This window comes from Kogia breviceps, chromosome 7 (assembly GCF_026419965.1).
Source record: "Kogia breviceps isolate mKogBre1 chromosome 7, mKogBre1 haplotype 1, whole genome shotgun sequence".
NCBI classification, from domain to species: domain Eukaryota; kingdom Metazoa; phylum Chordata; class Mammalia; order Artiodactyla; family Physeteridae; genus Kogia; species Kogia breviceps.
Genome location: NC_081316.1, coordinates 13,745,172 through 13,760,301, shown reverse-complemented (window position 1 = coordinate 13,760,301; position 15,130 = coordinate 13,745,172). Strand labels below are relative to the sequence as shown.

Sequence of the window (15,130 nt, the reverse complement as noted above, 5' to 3'; positions counted from 1 at the left end):
TTTTCTGTGGTGCCATCAAACGGATTTGTGTGTGGCAGTGGGTGAAGTGATTGCATGAATTTTTCTGTAACCCACTAACTTTTTATTATCATTAAGGGGAGTTTTTAAGAAAGCTCTGCTCATAGTGTCAGGGAGGTAAAGAGGAGGTAGAAACTGGAGCCCAAAGAAACTCCCTTAGGGCAAGATTATAACAGAAAATTGAGGCAGAAGCTGCCACCCCTATTCAAGCGTTTACGTTCTCCAGCAAATAGCATCTTTTTATAGTCTACAACATGGTTCAGGGATGCTAGGCCCTCAGGACCAGGGGGACAAAGCTTAAGCCGCTTTGGGTTTTTGGGGGGGAGGGGAGGTACTTGCTGTTAATTTTTGACACTAGAAAGTCATTTTTTTTAAAAAAAGCTTTTTCTAGGTGGGTGGAGAGTGAAACTGCCACGTCCTTGTCAGTTGAGTCCAAGAGACCACTCGCAACAAACAACAGTAGATGTCTGGGTTTTGTTTCTTGTCTGTTTTTATTATGAAAAAACAATGTTAAGGGGGAAAGTGTGGATTAACAGGCAGGATCCCTACCCTTGTTTTCCTTAGAAGACTTGTTTAGTGTTTTATCAGACGTCTGTTGTAGTTGTAGATGGAAAAGCTTGTGAGAAAAACAAACCCCACATGGAGCCTGTAAATGTTATTGCACAACCTGTAAAGCATTCTTGGAAGTGGCCAGTAAAAAAGGGTTTTACCATTTAAAAAAAAATGTAACTGTGTCATTGTTTACATCTGTAACTTTTTCCTCCCCTGTTCTCATTACAACATTATGGCAAAAATGTAGGCACGGTAGCTTCCAGTTTTAGAATAAATAACCATTTGGATTGAATTCACCCTCTCTCCTGTCCTGCACTGACTGGGTAGAGTGTGTCATGGGGGGCTTTGTTTATTTCTGATGCTTCCCCTCAAGTTGTACCGGGTTCCAACCAAGGCTGGCTTTCCTCTTTCATGGCTTTTCTCCCTTCCTGTTCTGCCATGCTTTCACTTGGGAACCAGCCATACCTTCACTCGGGGTTTGTTGGCTTACTTAAGTGCTTGCTTTTACTAAGAGCTTGAGCCATTGGAGTAGAAGAAAATAAATGATCACTCATGACCTCTGTGTATTTGGCCTATACTAAAACCAGCTGGATGCTTGAAGTTAAATGTAGGGTTCCATTTAGGAGCCAGATTAAGTTTATTCGTAATTACCACTTAAGAGGAAAAGCCTACTTATTCAACGTAAGATGTTTGATGGGGATTCTTTCCAAGTGACGTATGTAGAATGAGAAGGCAACTTTAATTGACAAAAGCACTACTGCACTACTAGCACCAAACTGATATTGATTGTAACTTCTGATAAATGGTCAAGGACTTATTAAGGCTGGGCTCCCACAGGTTTATGACATCGAGTGTTTTGAAGTAGTGGTGATACAAGTATAGTTACTGCTCTTAACTCCTCCCTCTGTACCTGAATAGAGATTCCCACCCCAGGGGCTTACAGCTTTGGGCCCAAAGGCTATCCTTGATTTCAGCGTCTGCCCATTCTCTAGGATATTTAAAGTTACTCAGTGTTATATAGCTAATCATTTTAAATGGTTATTTATAGCTCATGCCTTGTCTGTAGTAGCCTCTAGACCCCCCCTTTGCCCCCAGCTAGGGCTGCAGCCATTCACCCCTAATCTGATGAGTATGAAAATTGAATGTGTGGAAAAATTGAGCAGAGGTTGCTTTTTTTTTTTTTAATAACCTAATATCAAGATTACATTTCTTGAGCACTTCTGACTTCTTACCAAGTCTGAGCTGATGTGGACATTTTCACTTACCCCTCTGGAATTTGCCCAACACTGTAATACCTTAGGAAAGAGAATCTTTTAGTGCCTTCTATGCCCTACCTGCCATTTAAGCATGTATAGTACAATCGTTGGGTATCTGAATGCCTGCCATATGCCAGACACTGACAGGACGCAGGGATTAAACAGACTTGATCCTTAGAGGAGTTTTCAACGGGCACTAAGAAAGAACTAAGAAGGCTCCTGAACAGAATGGGGGTAGGTCCCCACTTCAGGAGGGCAGCCAGGTTATTTTCCTTGGTTTCTTCCTCTCTAGGATGAGGGAATTAAATATCCCCAGGGCCTATTAGGGCTCAGGAATTCATCAACAGCGGGGAAGCTGCTATTCCTGGAGGTGCCTCAAGTTCACTGGGTACTCCTGGAGCCTGTGGAGACATCCATAGGAAACTTCAGTTCTTGAGAGAACCCCCTTTATTCCTTTGGTTTCCTCTCTGTTCCCCTCCCTGCTGTCTTCCTGTGTGAAGGAGTGGGGAAGCTGGGGGCGATGTGCTGTCTCTAATATAGGTCACCCCCTTCTGCAAGGCAGCCTCTGGCAGCCGACCCTACCCGCAAGTGTATCCCAGGACAAAGCATGACCCAGGCTTGCCCCGGGAAGCATGTATCACTGGGTACGGGGTGGGGAATCTTGACAACCCATGAGGAGCAGACATCCTGAGACTTAACTTTCTCCGCCTTGGCCCTGGTCCCATCTCCGTATGTGTCTTTCTTTCCCTTGGAAGGTAAGGGCTTCTGGAAAGGTATTCTGGGGCTTTACAAACCTCCGCACAGTTTGAGTCCGGGAGGAGCTCGTGAGACAAACCTCTGGCCGGGCAGCTTGCTGGACTACTACGAGGGGTGGTAGGCGCACCAGGGGCGGGGACACTGCTCCTGGCGGATGTGACAGAAGGGGCCTGAATGGGAAGTGGGAGAATAGCAAGCCCCAGTTCTAACAGGAAGCCCAAACTGAACAACTTCGGGCTTATCCAACTCCTAGGGAGAACAGGAAGCGACCAAGGAACAGCGCCCCGAGCCGAACGGCGCCGGGCATTGTCCTCACACTTCTGTTTCCTCTCCAAAGGAGTCTCTACTAGGCAAGATACAGAGACCTAGATTCTCCCATAAGATCCACGCGACCGGCGCCTACTTCTGGCGTGCTTGCTGGGACCCCCTTGTCCCATGATCCTTGGCTATAGCTGCCGCCAGTGTGCCTTCACCTGGATCGGGTGGACGTCGGCTTCCGGCCTCCGGGGTGGGTAGGAGTGGGTATCGAGGTGACGAGGGAAGGAGCAGCCATTTTGAGACAGATGAGCACGGAAGGGACCATATTGAGAACTCTGGATGCCTGGGGCCGCCATTTTAAGTATGGGCCCAGCTGAGAAGCCCTGTACGGTGAAACGCTGTGACATGCGGCCGCCATATTGGTGCGGATCCCCTGGCGGCGGCCATCTTGAACGGAGACCTGCTGTGGGCGTCGCCATCTTAGAAGTAAAACGGCCCCTTCCCAGGAACTGGAAGCAAGCTCCTCCCCTCTCACTGGGTACCTCCTGTCTGCGACTGCTCTTCGCAATCCCTCCTAAGTCCACCCCGTTCGGTCTGTTTTCATTTTCACTCGTCTTCATTGCTCTCGTGTGCGTGTGTGTGTGTGTGTGTGTGTGTGTGAGAATGCTTTCCGTAGCCTCTGAGTGTCTGTCTGTAACTTAATTCTTCCACTTGCGACGTTCTCTCATGCCCGCCATCCACCCTAACCCGGCGGATCTCCAATCCTAGACAGTGTCTAACCCGCTTTGACTGGCTCTGTTCCCTGGTTATGGCAAGCTTTTCCACTTGCCGCACCCACTCCCAAATCTATTGACTGATGATCCTATCCCCCAAGAACGGTAACACAGGAGCTCTCCTCTGAGACTCTGGATGACTTTATTCTTCAAATGGCTTTACACTTCCAGTAGTTCCAGGCGAGACTGAGAGCAGGCACCCAGCCCATCCCTCTCTCCATTGTCTGAGCCGGTCACAGGGGGAAGCGGGCAGGACGCTGGCAGAGTCTGACAGCCCTTCTGTGGGTGGGGCTAAGGGTGCCCCGAGTCACGGGGTGCTTTGTGTCCGCCTCAGTGGGCGAGGAAATGGGGTCGGCAGATAGGTGAGGGAGGGCCTTGTGCTTCAGCTAACCTCACAGGGTTGGGAAAGGGCTAGGGATGGGATGCAGGGACCCTGGGGGGGGGGGGGGTTCCTCACATAAATGAGGAAGGGCCCGGGAGAGGGAAAGGTGAAGAGTTGTGAGGAGGGACAGGGCAGCTCAGAGGAGGGCACAGAAGAATTTCTTCTCCCGGAAAGGGTTCTCCGAAGTGGGCACAGGGGTGATGAGGGGATCCTCACAGGCGTGGGCATCACAATAAGTCATCAGGTCTGCTGCTGCCTTGGACACCTGGGGCACAGCCAGGAGGGGAACTGTTAGCCAGAAACCCTGAAATGGACTGCGGCCTCCCTCCCCAAATGGATAATCTTTTGCCATCTCTAGGGCTCCTTAAGACAGTCTTCTCTTCCCTCATCACCCACAGAGACCTGGGGCCAGCTCTCCTTACAGATCCCAAGACTCCTCCTGTGATCTCAGGGAGTCAATGAAAGAAAGCATCTCTTATCCTGAGGTTTGGGAACCTACGGTACAGGCTGCCAACTAATGGGATCCAGGGCCCCACCCACCTTTATCCGGCACAAGCTGGCTTCAATCTTAAGCTGTTCCACCATCTTGCGGGCTTGCCCAATACTCATAGTGCTGTTCACAGGGGTCTCCCCTTTCATCCTGGAGAAAAGAGAGAGCTCAGAGCATGATAGGGGGCTCTGCACAATCTCAGCTGAAGGCCCTCCTCTGTGCTTACTCCTCAAGCTTTACAAGTCCGGGTCATATGCCCCAATATTTTACTCCCCTCTTATCCCCAACCTCCGTGGTCTTTCCCATTCCTGTCTTCCTCAGCTAAGGAAATGGAGAAGTGGGATGAGATGCTCCCCAAACTCCTACATGGCCTGGGCCACAGATCATTAAACATATAAATGATTTAAGGCTTCCCAGCCCTCAAGTTATGTGTGTTCCCAGCTCTGAAAACCACAACTAGAAAGAGGCCTGCCCTAATGAGGAGAGTACAGAACCCCCACCTGCCCCCTTGAGCCCCAAAGGGAGGAAAGCAGGATGCTCGCTACTCACCTGAGGCCACGGGCAGCGACAGTCCTGGGGAGAAGGATCGTGGGGTGCACCAAAACCTTCTGCCTGAGATGGGTGCCCCACCTTGCAGGGAGCTGCAGCTGAGAATATCTGACGCAGCAACAGAAGCAGCTAATACAAGGCCACTGGGGAGGGTCAAGTCAGAGGCCAGCAGAGGGCTGGTCCCAGATTTTGCAGCTCCAGCACTGGCTGTTACCTGAAAGATGAAGGATGCTAGAAGGAGCTGCTCAGATCCTGGCACATACCAACTGTCTGGCCAGTGGGGGAGCCTGGCTGCTGCCTGCAGCCCCTGTGCACGCCCCCACTGTTACTGTCTCACTACCTGCCCCTCCGCCATTGCAGGCATCCAGAGTCTGGGCTAGAGACCTCCCCAAAGGAGCTGGAAGTAGCTGAGTCCCAGGTAGATTCCCCCCTCAAATGGGGTGGTCTGGACCTGTGACAGCCCCTGCAGTGGAGTCAGTACTGACTGCGTGAGACCCTGCTCATTTGAAAATCTGACATCAGCTGGGCAGTCGCCCCCTCCCTCCCTCCTCCCTCTACTCTGACACAGCATTTAACACCTGAATCTTCATTTCTCTCCCAGGGACCCTCCATTCCCCATATCTAGGAAAATGTGATGAGCTACAGGTATCAGCTTCTAGATCACCACTTTAACGTTCTAGCTACAAGTGACTCGAGTGGAAGATCCAGGGGCAGCGAGGTCCATCAGGAAGATGTCTAAAGAAATGGCAGACCAAAGAGAAGGAGCAGCTGGGGAAAAAGAGGCATGCAGAGATCAGATCAAAGAATCGGACAAAGACGAGGTAGGCTAGAGTCGGTGGGTGTTTCTGGAAATAGATGGGCTTCCTGGGTGTGTGTGTGTATTGGTTTGAGATTGCCTCCCACGTCTGCAGTGTTGTGCTTGGTGCTGTGAGATGTACGCAAAGATGTACACAACACTGACTCTTCTGAGGGATCTTATTTGGGGTGAATAGACATATACAAAATAGAAAGTGCCACCCGCCAAAACCTAGTCTAGATAATGCGCTGTGGGGACTCTGAGGGAAAGTCTAGTTAGGGTCGGAGGAGGTCGATCACGCATCGTAAAAGCTGGAGACAAAACACGGGCCTGAAATGCTACCGCTCTTGTGAATAGGGGACAGCCAGCCCGCCGGCGCAACGCGCAAGATGCACAGGTACCCGCAGATTGCAACGTTCTGGGGGCGAATGCTCTCTGCCTTGGAAGCCCACAGATCCAAGGAGCTGTGGGCAATGAAAATCAGAGCCAGCTGGATGCCCGCCTCTTCCCATCTTCGTGGGTTAAATGGCGGATAGTGAAGGTGTGGGCGGAGTGCCGTGATTGCGGCCTCGAGGGGCAGGCTGAGGGATCCTGCTGACTCATATCTGGAGCATATCTTGGGGCCTGGAGGGAGGCGCCTGTCCCCTTTGGTTTTGGTATCCGGAGGGTAACGGACCGCAGGAACGGACAGTGCTGGGCGCGAGGAGGGAGGAACTTGGCGGCCCGGAAGACCCCGCCCCCAGTGCTACAAAGGGGGCCGGCGAAAGGGGGAGGGACTTCCCCGGGAGGCGGAAGTGCCTTCTCGCCGTTGCCCAGGCAGCGCGCGGCTGGTGAGTCTGCACACCTGTGGCGGCCTTCTGGCTGGTTTCTACGTTGCTGCGGTTTGGGTGGGGGCTCCGGGCGCCGCGCCCACCGCCGAGCCAGAGGGGGCTGGCGGGGAGCGGCCGTTGGCTGTAGGACGCCCCGCCCGGAGTGGGGCGCGGCCCTGTTTGAGAGCGACTGCAGCTCCAGGAGAAGAGGAGAAGCTTGGTAGGGAATTGTGGCTGCGCTGAGGTTGCTGGCTTTGAGTCCGGCTGTGCGACCTTAGGCAAGTCGCGCGTGCTCTCCGTGCAGCCACCTCGCAGTGTGGAATCGTGTCATTGTGTGTGTAAAACCGCCTTGGAAGAATTTTAAGGTGCTCATCCTCAGTATGTTACGTATTACTATGAATGACTGTCAAGGTGGCTGTCCCAGGATCAGGTGACCCGAGGATGGGTTCAGATGAGGAAGTGTAGCACAGGTGGTGGAGAGAGCACATTGGAGGAAAGGAAAGGGTAATTGGCTGAGAAACGCAATCAGTTGGAGAAAGGCCGTATGAAACAAAGACTTTGCTATGTCTTGCTATCTCTGGTTCCTCAAAGCCAGTACGGTAAGCTTATCCTTTTTGTCCCCACCTCCCCCGTGAAAAGAGCCATTCTTTCCCCTTCTCTGTCCTTTTCCAGGAACCACCAGCTGCTTCATCCCATGGCCAGGGGTGGCGTCCAGGTGGCAGAGCACCTAGGAACTCAAGGCCTGAACCTGGGGCCAGACCCCCTGCACTCCCCATCATGGTCAATGACCCACCAGTACCTGCCTTACTGTGGGCCCAGGAGGTGGGCCACGTCCTGGCAGGCCGTGCCCGCAAGCTGCTACTGCAGTTTGGGGTGCTTTTCTGTACCGCCCTCCTCTTGCTCTGGGTGTCTGTCTTCCTCTATGGCTCCTTCTACTATTCCTACATGCCAACAGCCAGCCACCTCAGCCCCGTGCATTTCTACTACAGGTGAGGGGGGTCTTCTGTCGAAGTAGAGGAATCCAGTGAGAGAATTGCTGCAAGGACCCTGGGAGCTTATTTCAGGTCAACCCCCTTATTTACGGAGGAGGACACTTGAGCTCAGTGTGGTTATACTGATTTCTTTTATAGCCCAAGGTTGGGGCAGGTCTGGGCAGGTAGGGCTCTAGGATCCTAGTCCTGTCTCTGGTTACTGGAATCTGGTTAAAAGGAAGAAAAAAAAAAAATCCCTCTCCTAGATTGTAATTATGAGGGTCAGTTCAATTTAGGCTGGATCAGACGTCTCTCAGGGCCATTGTAGACTTTTGAGCCAACCCAACCCCTTGGGTCATCGCAGAACTAATCTGGCCTTCAGTAGAGGAGGTATTAGGAAAGCAGTAGTTTGCCTTTTACATTACATCTTCCCACTCCCGGACAGTCAGCTGCAAGAGAATTTATGGAAACGCAGGGTGTCTGGGTACATAAACTCCCAGAGTCCTACTTCTTGCCTGGGGCCTCAATTCCTTCCCATTTTACAGACCCTGCCAGATTCTCTCCCCTTCTTTTAACAATGACTACAGGACCAATCAAGAGGTGCTGACAAGGGCACTATTATCAATTGTCCAAAGTTTTTTTTTTTTCCCCCCTGTCCTGAGTCTGTGGTCATGAGCTATAATTTCTAAGGCAGAGCTGCTTAAACTTTTCTTTTATTTATTTATTTATTTATTTATTGGCTGCATTGGGTCTTCCATCGCTGTGTGCTGGCTTTCTCTAGTTGCAGCGAGCGGGGGCCACTGTGTTGCGGTGCGAGGTTTTTTCACTGCAGTGGCTTCTCTTGTTGTGGAGCACAGGATCTAGGCACGCAAGCCTCAGTAGTTGTGGCACACGGGCTCAGTTGCTCCGCGGCATGTGGGATCCTCCTGGATCAGGGCTCGAACCCGTGTCCCCTGCATTGGCAGGCGGACTCCTAACCATTGCACCACCAGGGAAGCCCTGCTTAAACTTTTAAGAGGCATGATGGCCTGGCCCCTGGCCTGGGTTCAGCCTATGAAATCTATGGCCCTTCCTGCCATAAAAACCTATTTATATGCCCATGTGCAATTTTACCTACAATTCAAAGGGTTCGTGAGCCTCTTAGAGATCATCTGTGGATCCCTTTGGAGGAGTTTTCTCAAACTAGGCCCCAGACCAGAATTCCTAAATCAGAATCTGGAGGAGTGGGACCCAGGAATCTGCGTTTTTATCAGCTCCCGAAGTGAGTCTTTAGAAACACTTAAGTCTGAAACTATTCAACTGAGTGTCCATAGGTTCCCATTTAAGAATGGTCTGCTCTAATGACAGGAAATAACTGGAAGTAGCAGGAAGAGAATTAAAGACTAATTCTGTTGTCTTGAATCTCCTGGCTGCATTTCTTCTCCATCTCTCTCTATAACAGAGAAGCATGCCCATTCTGGGAAAGGGATGGGGGATAGGAAAGGGCGCCCTAGGGGCCAAGGAGGTGAGTGGACAGTAAGGCAGACTCTAACTTAGCAGAGTATCGTCTCCATTCTCATTTAGGACCGACTGTGATGCCTCCGCCTCCTTGCTCTGCTCCTTCCCTGTTGCCAATGTCTCACTGGCTAAGGGTGGACGTGATCGGGTGAGTATGGGAGCTGAAGAGAGGTTTCATTAGAGCTCTGATGACTTGAGAAACAGGAAGGCTTGAGAAAGACCTGGATGTCAGGGACCGAGTAGTAGAGACTAAAAGGAAGGCTTTCAAGGAAAGGGAGGTTAAAGAAAAATTAAAGTCCAAATGAATTGTGTGGATTAGTCTTTCCTCCTTCTTAAATTGTTTCAGCCAGGCCATATCTACTAGATAAGGTGTATTTTAGATCTAAATGAACGTAAATTAACAGATCAGCTGTCTCACAGAACCAGGGTGGAATCCACCCAAGAGTTTTGAAAGTACGTTAAATTATGAAACCGTTGACAGATATGTGTAACCTGCCATTACAAAGGGTATTGTGCCAGAGACTGGCCAAATGCCAGTATGCCTTCAACAAACCTGGAAGCCCTGGGAAATGCAGAATGGGAATGCATCCTTCTCTATTAGGCAAGCTGCTGGAGGCTCTGCAAAAGGGTCGGATCCCAGACCACTTCAGAAGGATCTTGGAGCATCAAGAGCATTTCTCATCAGCAGAGTTTTTTGACTTGTCAGCAATGTAATGAGGAGTCATCCGAAATCAGACTTACTAAGAGTTTAAATACCATTTGAAAATGAGTTTTCAAAAATTGTACTTGGGAGGATACTGACCTAAAGATAAAAAACACAGGATAGAAATAAATGGTCACTCTGAAGGGAGGAGTGTAAGCTGTAGAGTCTGGGGCTCCCTGGGGTTGACAATACAAATAACCTGGGAGACTGTGCATCCTGTATCCTGTGACATCTTCCAGTTTACTGCCAGGGTAACGCTATCCAGAAAGCTTACCAGGTGGGATGAGTGGATCCCAAATGGAGATTTCAAAGTGGTGAAGTGGGGAAGAGAATTCCCTGGCGGTCCAGTCAGGACTCCACACTTTCACTGCCGAGGGTCCAGGTTCAATCCCTGGTGGGGGGTGACTAAGATCCTGCAAGCTGCACAGTGTGGCCCCCCCAAAAAAAAGTGGTGAAGTGGAATGTTGGGCATTGTAAGACAGAGGATTATCATTTTAGTTCTGCTACTCAGAAAAGGTAACTTGGAGATTATTATAGAATGTTCTGTGAAAATATTGGTTCAGTGTGTTTTTGTGGCTTAATAATAATAATAATAAATGGAATATATTGAGAGGGGAATAGAAACAAAGCCACAGTACATTTGCACCTGGGATGCTGCATGTATTTGTGTGGCTACCCATTGTAGATCATAATGGTTGGTGATGCAAGGAGCCTAAAACAATCCGGTACCAGGCTGCTGGATGAGGAAGGAATGGAAGGATGAAGGGTGAGGCCCAAGTCCCTGACAATTAAAGCAGATTGATCATTTCATTCATTTCTAGTGAACATTTTTGAATGAATGCATGAAATAATGGGTCTACTCTGTGTGTAACACCTTGTTTAGAAATAGAAGATGTGGTCCTGCTTTCAAGGAGCTCACAGGATTGACAGAAATCTATACACTGCATTAAGTAGCAAAGATGCAGATTCTACATTTCAGAAGAATTTGTGAAGAATTAGGTGTGAGACTATGGAGATGGTGAGGCTCAAAGTGGGCCTTTTAAGGAACGGTGAATACAGTGTGGGAATGGAGGAGAGGGAGAAGCTGCCCATCAGGCAGACAAATGCGAACAAAGGCAGGACTCATTCACAAGATTCTGGTATTAGATTTTGTGGATGCCCATGGAGGAGATGATATACTTACTGGTTTAAAAAGAAAATATATATATATATCAATCTTTACTGAGGTATAATTCATAGTCTAGAAGTCATCATTCAAAATGTACAGTTCAGTCGTTTTTATTATATTCAGAGTTGAACAACCATCACCATAATCAATTTTAGAACATTTTCATCACCCCAGAAAGAAACCCATACCCCCTACCTAGCAGTCACTCCCCATTTCCCTCCTGCCCACCCAGAGAACTACCTATTTTAATGTTTCAAAGAATTCAGTGAAGCAACTGGCTTAGATTCATCTGGCCTCTACAAGGGGGTAGGAATCTCATGGAACCCATTTTTGTCAAGATGTAATTCAGACCGAAAATAAGAATCTGTATAAAGAAAGACTTTGATCAGTGGTTTTTCACCTATTACCCTACGGATAAAATGCTCAAAGTACCCTCATTGCCATATCTAGATTTTGGAGCTAGTACAGTACACTATTAGGGTTAGGGGAAAGTTTTTTTCAACTTCTTCTTTTTTTTTTTAAATTCATTCCCTCTTTGGTTAAAACCAGAAGCTTTACCATCACCCCTGTGATCCTTATGTATCACCCTGAGGGGGTCATGCATAGGACAAGCATAGCTGAATATAGGATTAGAGGAATATAGGAACAGTCAGGAAAAACTAGGGTATGTTTGGTGGCACATCTTTAACCTTTTGAGGTTAATCCCAGTGAAGAAGCCTTCCTGCTGTGAGTCTCAGGGTTCTACCAACAGAACCAAGATAAAGGACCCAGAATGACATAAGATGGTCTTGAGTGGCAGTGACTGTGCGACAGCTGGCTAGGGAGATGGTGAGCACTTCTGGCACTCGGTTAATTAATAATGTAAGTGAAGGTAGGCTGGGTCCGGGGGGATGGCCTCACGGGGACAGAGAGACCTGAGTCACAGATGGCCCAGTTGGCAACATGACGGTTCACTTTTGGAAAAGAAATGTGACACAGCCTTTCTCTGAATAGACTGATTCAGTAGAGCAGACAGGATACTGAAGATCTCAGAAGTGGGAGGGACCCAGCCACCAGCAGGGGGCAGCACTTTCTTGGGACCAGAGACATTGAGAGGCCTGTTTTGAGAGCGGAGGGTTGTGGCAGAATGTTTGGAGGGGAAGTGGGGAGGTGGTACAGAGGCAGCGCAATTTTTAAAAAAATTTTTTAAAGAGATGGGGCTACCTTGGGCAGGTGCTGATGTATGGACAGCCGTACCGCGTTACCTTAGAGCTTGAGCTGCCAGAGTCTCCTGTGAATCAAGATTTGGGCATGTTCTTGGTCACCATTTCATGCTACACCAGAGGCGGCCGAATCATCTCCACCTCTTCACGCTCCGTGAGTGTTCATTCCTGGCCTGTCTAGGAGGGTGTGGAGAATGATGACAGATGTCAGAGTATCTGGGTAGGGCTTCAGGAGAAAACATCCCAGCTCTGAAGTCACAGACACATCAGGATAGGCAAGAGGTGTCAGTTTACCATACCAGACAAACACCCCCTAACATCTGATGAGCATGTCCAGCGTTGGGGTAAAGTCTGAAGGGTGGAGCCACCCTGAAAACAGGGGCTTCTTTGGAGCCAGGCAAGCCTGGCCTCGAATCCTCACTCAGAAACATGCTAGCTGAGGGGCAATTTACTTAACCCCTTAGTTATGAAGCACTATAAGTGAATATAGTAGTAACTCCCTCATAACAAGACTAGTTTGGCTTAAATGAGGAAATAGTGGGTGTTCAATAAATGTTAGACTCCATTCTTAATCATCAACAGAACCATATCATGAAGCAAATCCCTGAATGTCCACGTGGGGGAAAAAGCTTCAGATGGTACGCTGGAACATACAGTCTGTTCTGGATTATAGAACCATTTGGGGGGGAAGGTAGATCAGAGACACTGTGGGGCTTCACCTAGGAGGGTTTCTTAGAAAAGGGGGCTTTGTTGTATTGGAATAGAGACACGTGGCCGGGTAGGGCAGGGCATGTCATTTTGGGGGCGTGGTAGGAAGTGAAAGTGAGGGAGCAGGGACCAGGAAAGAAGCAGCCTTCCTAGCCTGCTCAGGGGTGGTGGAGGGGCGGGCACCCATCCCCAGCCTCTCCCTCCTGGCCCTGGCAGGTGATGCTGCATTACCGCTCAAACCTGCTCCAGATGCTTGACACACTGGTCTTCTCTAGCCTCCTGCTGTTTGGCTTTGCAGAGCAGAAGCAGGTCCTGGAGGTGGAGCTGTACCCAGAATACAGGGAGAACTCGGTAAGGGGGGAGGAGGACTGGGGACAGCCCTCCCCACAAGCCCAGAATTTCACCTGAGGAGCTTCTGGGCTCGGTCAGGAGGGACAGCAGTAGAGGCTGGAAGCGGGCCTCAGATTGGCCTGGTAAGAGTGACAGCGGCAGGATCCTGGCCTGATGTGCTGCCACCACTGCCCACCCGCCTGCAGTATGTGCCGACCACCGGAGCCATTATCGAGATCCACAGCAAGCGCATCCAGCTGTACGGAGCCTACCTCCGCATCCACGCCCACTTCACTGGGCTCAGGTGAGGAAGCGCCGACGTGGCCTGGGCAGCTCTCGTGGGGCTGTCCTTAAGTGAAGAGGGTCCTAAGCAGAGGCGACGGGTTTTATGGGTTTTCCTTAGGCCACAGATTCTCAGCTCTGGCTGCACATCAGCATATCAGGTCCCTGGGGAACTTAAAAAAAATACTGATGCCTGGGCCCCACCCCAAGACCAGAATTTGTTAGGGTCATACCAGGCCATCAGACTTTTTGAAAGCACCCCAGGCAAAGGTCATGTGCAGTCAGTGTTGAGAACTGCTCTCTTGAGCACATCGGCTCAGTGGGTGGGAGGCAGGGGATGGAGCCCAGCTCTAGCCAAACTGGTGAATCGCCCTAGAAGTTATTTCTGGGAAATGAGAAGGCTGGTACTCCCTGGTAGCTGCTACTCCCCTCCTATCTCTGCTTCCTGATTCAGGTACTTGCTGTACAACTTCCCGATGACCTGCGCCTTCGTTGGTGTCGCCAGCAACTTCACCTTCCTCAGCGTCATCGTGCTCTTCAGCTACATGCAGTGGGTGTGGCGGGGCATCTGGCCCCGACACCGCCTCTCTCTGCAGGTCGCAAAGGACCCCTTTCCTCTCCCCCTCATGATCCTTCTTTGGGGAGTGGGCAGGAGCATGTTGGGGGCTGGGGCTGAAGGGCCCTGATCACCGGTGAGGGAAGGCAGTCCTTGCTGCTCAGGAGTTCCCCCCCTACAGGTAAACATCCGAAACAGAGACAGGTCCCGCCAGGAAGTCCAGCGGAGGATCTCTGCCCATCAGCCAGGTAAAGGTGATGGCTGGGGGCTGGGTGAGGAGGCCCCTGCGCCGTCCATATGAGGCTTTAGGTGCTCACATACCAAGCTGAAGGTCAGGGGAAAGGCTGAATGGGGTGAAGTTGGCACTGCCATCCAGACGCAGCTGCTTTAGCCCTGCCCTGTCCTCTACCCCCTTTGGAGGCACAGGGCCCCAAGGCCAGGAGGAGTCCACTCAGCTGTCACCCATTACAGAGGATAGTGAGAGCCGTGCAGATCCCTCGGAGACAGGTAAGGTGCAGCAGCCCGACCTCCTTCCTGACTCCTCTCAGCCCTCCCCTTCAGCCTCCTCCAGACTGACCTCTGCCCTCCCCCTGGGGCTGCAGAAGGCCAGCTGTCTGAGGAGGAGAAACCAGATCAACAGCCCCTGAGTGGCGAGGAGGAGCTAGAGCCGGAGGCCAGTGACGGTGAGGGGCACTCTGCAGCGCGACCTGGGTGGACTGGGGTTGGCCTGTGGCTGGCCTGTGGCTAGGGAGAAGGCCACGTTGGGTGGGGGCAGGAACCCCTGGTCTGTAATTTCCCATTTGGGATTTTGTTTCTCCTTCCCCTGGCCCAGGTTCAGGCTCCTGGGAAGATGCAGCTCTGCTGACGGAGGCCAACCTGCCTGTTTCTACCCCTGCCCTTGCCCCAGAGACCGTGGGCAGCTCTGAACCCTCCACAGGCACTGTCCGACAGCGCCCCATTTGCTCTAGTTCCTGAAGAGAATAGGGCAGAGTCACCACACTCCAGCCCTCTCCACCACCACCCCCCAATCCCTTTCCCTTTCCGGGGCTCCACCAATAAACTCTTTTCATGCCA

The 15,130-nt window shown here is 50.7% G+C and overlaps 2 protein-coding genes across 10 annotated transcripts; one reads left to right on the top strand and one right to left on the bottom strand.

Moving 5' to 3' along the window:
• Positions 1-2,483: 2,483 nt before the first annotated feature.
• Positions 2,484-15,130, top strand: BSCL2 (BSCL2 lipid droplet biogenesis associated, seipin). Of its 9 annotated transcripts, none has more exons than XM_067037418.1 (12): positions 2,484-2,581; positions 5,636-5,855; positions 7,312-7,628; positions 9,174-9,255; positions 12,191-12,334; positions 13,105-13,239; positions 13,425-13,522; positions 13,955-14,096; positions 14,238-14,305; positions 14,475-14,563; positions 14,659-14,739; positions 14,889-15,130. In XM_067037418.1, the coding sequence occupies exons 2-12, from the start codon at positions 5,766-5,768 to the stop codon at positions 15,029-15,031; spliced, it is 1,389 nt and encodes a 462-aa protein (XP_066893519.1). In that variant the 5' UTR covers positions 2,484-2,581; positions 5,636-5,765; the 3' UTR covers positions 15,032-15,130. The 9 variants fall into 9 exon arrangements, with proteins under 9 accessions (XP_066893519.1, XP_058924323.1, XP_058924322.1 ...); XM_059068340.2 differs by lacking the exon at positions 2,484-2,581 and adding an exon at positions 2,769-3,432 and having other exon boundaries at positions 14,238-14,304; positions 14,483-14,563; XM_059068339.2 differs by lacking the exon at positions 2,484-2,581 and adding an exon at positions 2,769-3,432 and having other exon boundaries at positions 14,238-14,304; positions 14,477-14,563.
• On the bottom strand, positions 3,739-5,134 carry GNG3 (G protein subunit gamma 3). The gene is made up of 3 exons (XM_059068345.2): positions 5,035-5,134; positions 4,536-4,635; positions 3,739-4,260 (listed from the first exon to the last, which is right to left on the bottom strand). The coding sequence occupies exons 2-3, from the start codon at positions 4,632-4,634 to the stop codon at positions 4,132-4,134; spliced, it is 228 nt and encodes a 75-aa protein (XP_058924328.1). The 5' UTR covers position 4,635; positions 5,035-5,134; the 3' UTR covers positions 3,739-4,131.

What these genes read in the sequence shown, in the direction of transcription:
- BSCL2 (XM_067037418.1), top strand. Translation starts at nt 5,766, where the DNA reads ATGTCTAAAGAAATGGCAGACCAAAGAGAAGGAGCAGCTGGGGAAAAA. An exon ending in AAGAATCGGACAAAGACGAG is followed by an intron (nt 5,856 to 7,311) that starts GTAGGCTAGAGT and finishes GTCCTTTTCCAG; the next exon opens with GAACCACCAGCTGCTTCATC. An exon ending in GCCCACTTCACTGGGCTCAG is followed by an intron (nt 13,523 to 13,954) that starts GTGAGGAAGCGC and finishes TTCCTGATTCAG; the next exon opens with GTACTTGCTGTACAACTTCC.
- GNG3 (XM_059068345.2), bottom strand. Translation starts at nt 4,634, where the DNA reads ATGAAAGGGGAGACCCCTGTGAACAGCACTATGAGTATTGGGCAAGCC. An exon ending in CCAGCTTGTGCCGGATAAAG is followed by an intron (nt 4,261 to 4,535) that starts GTGGGTGGGGCC and finishes GCTGTGCCCCAG; the next exon opens with GTGTCCAAGGCAGCAGCAGA.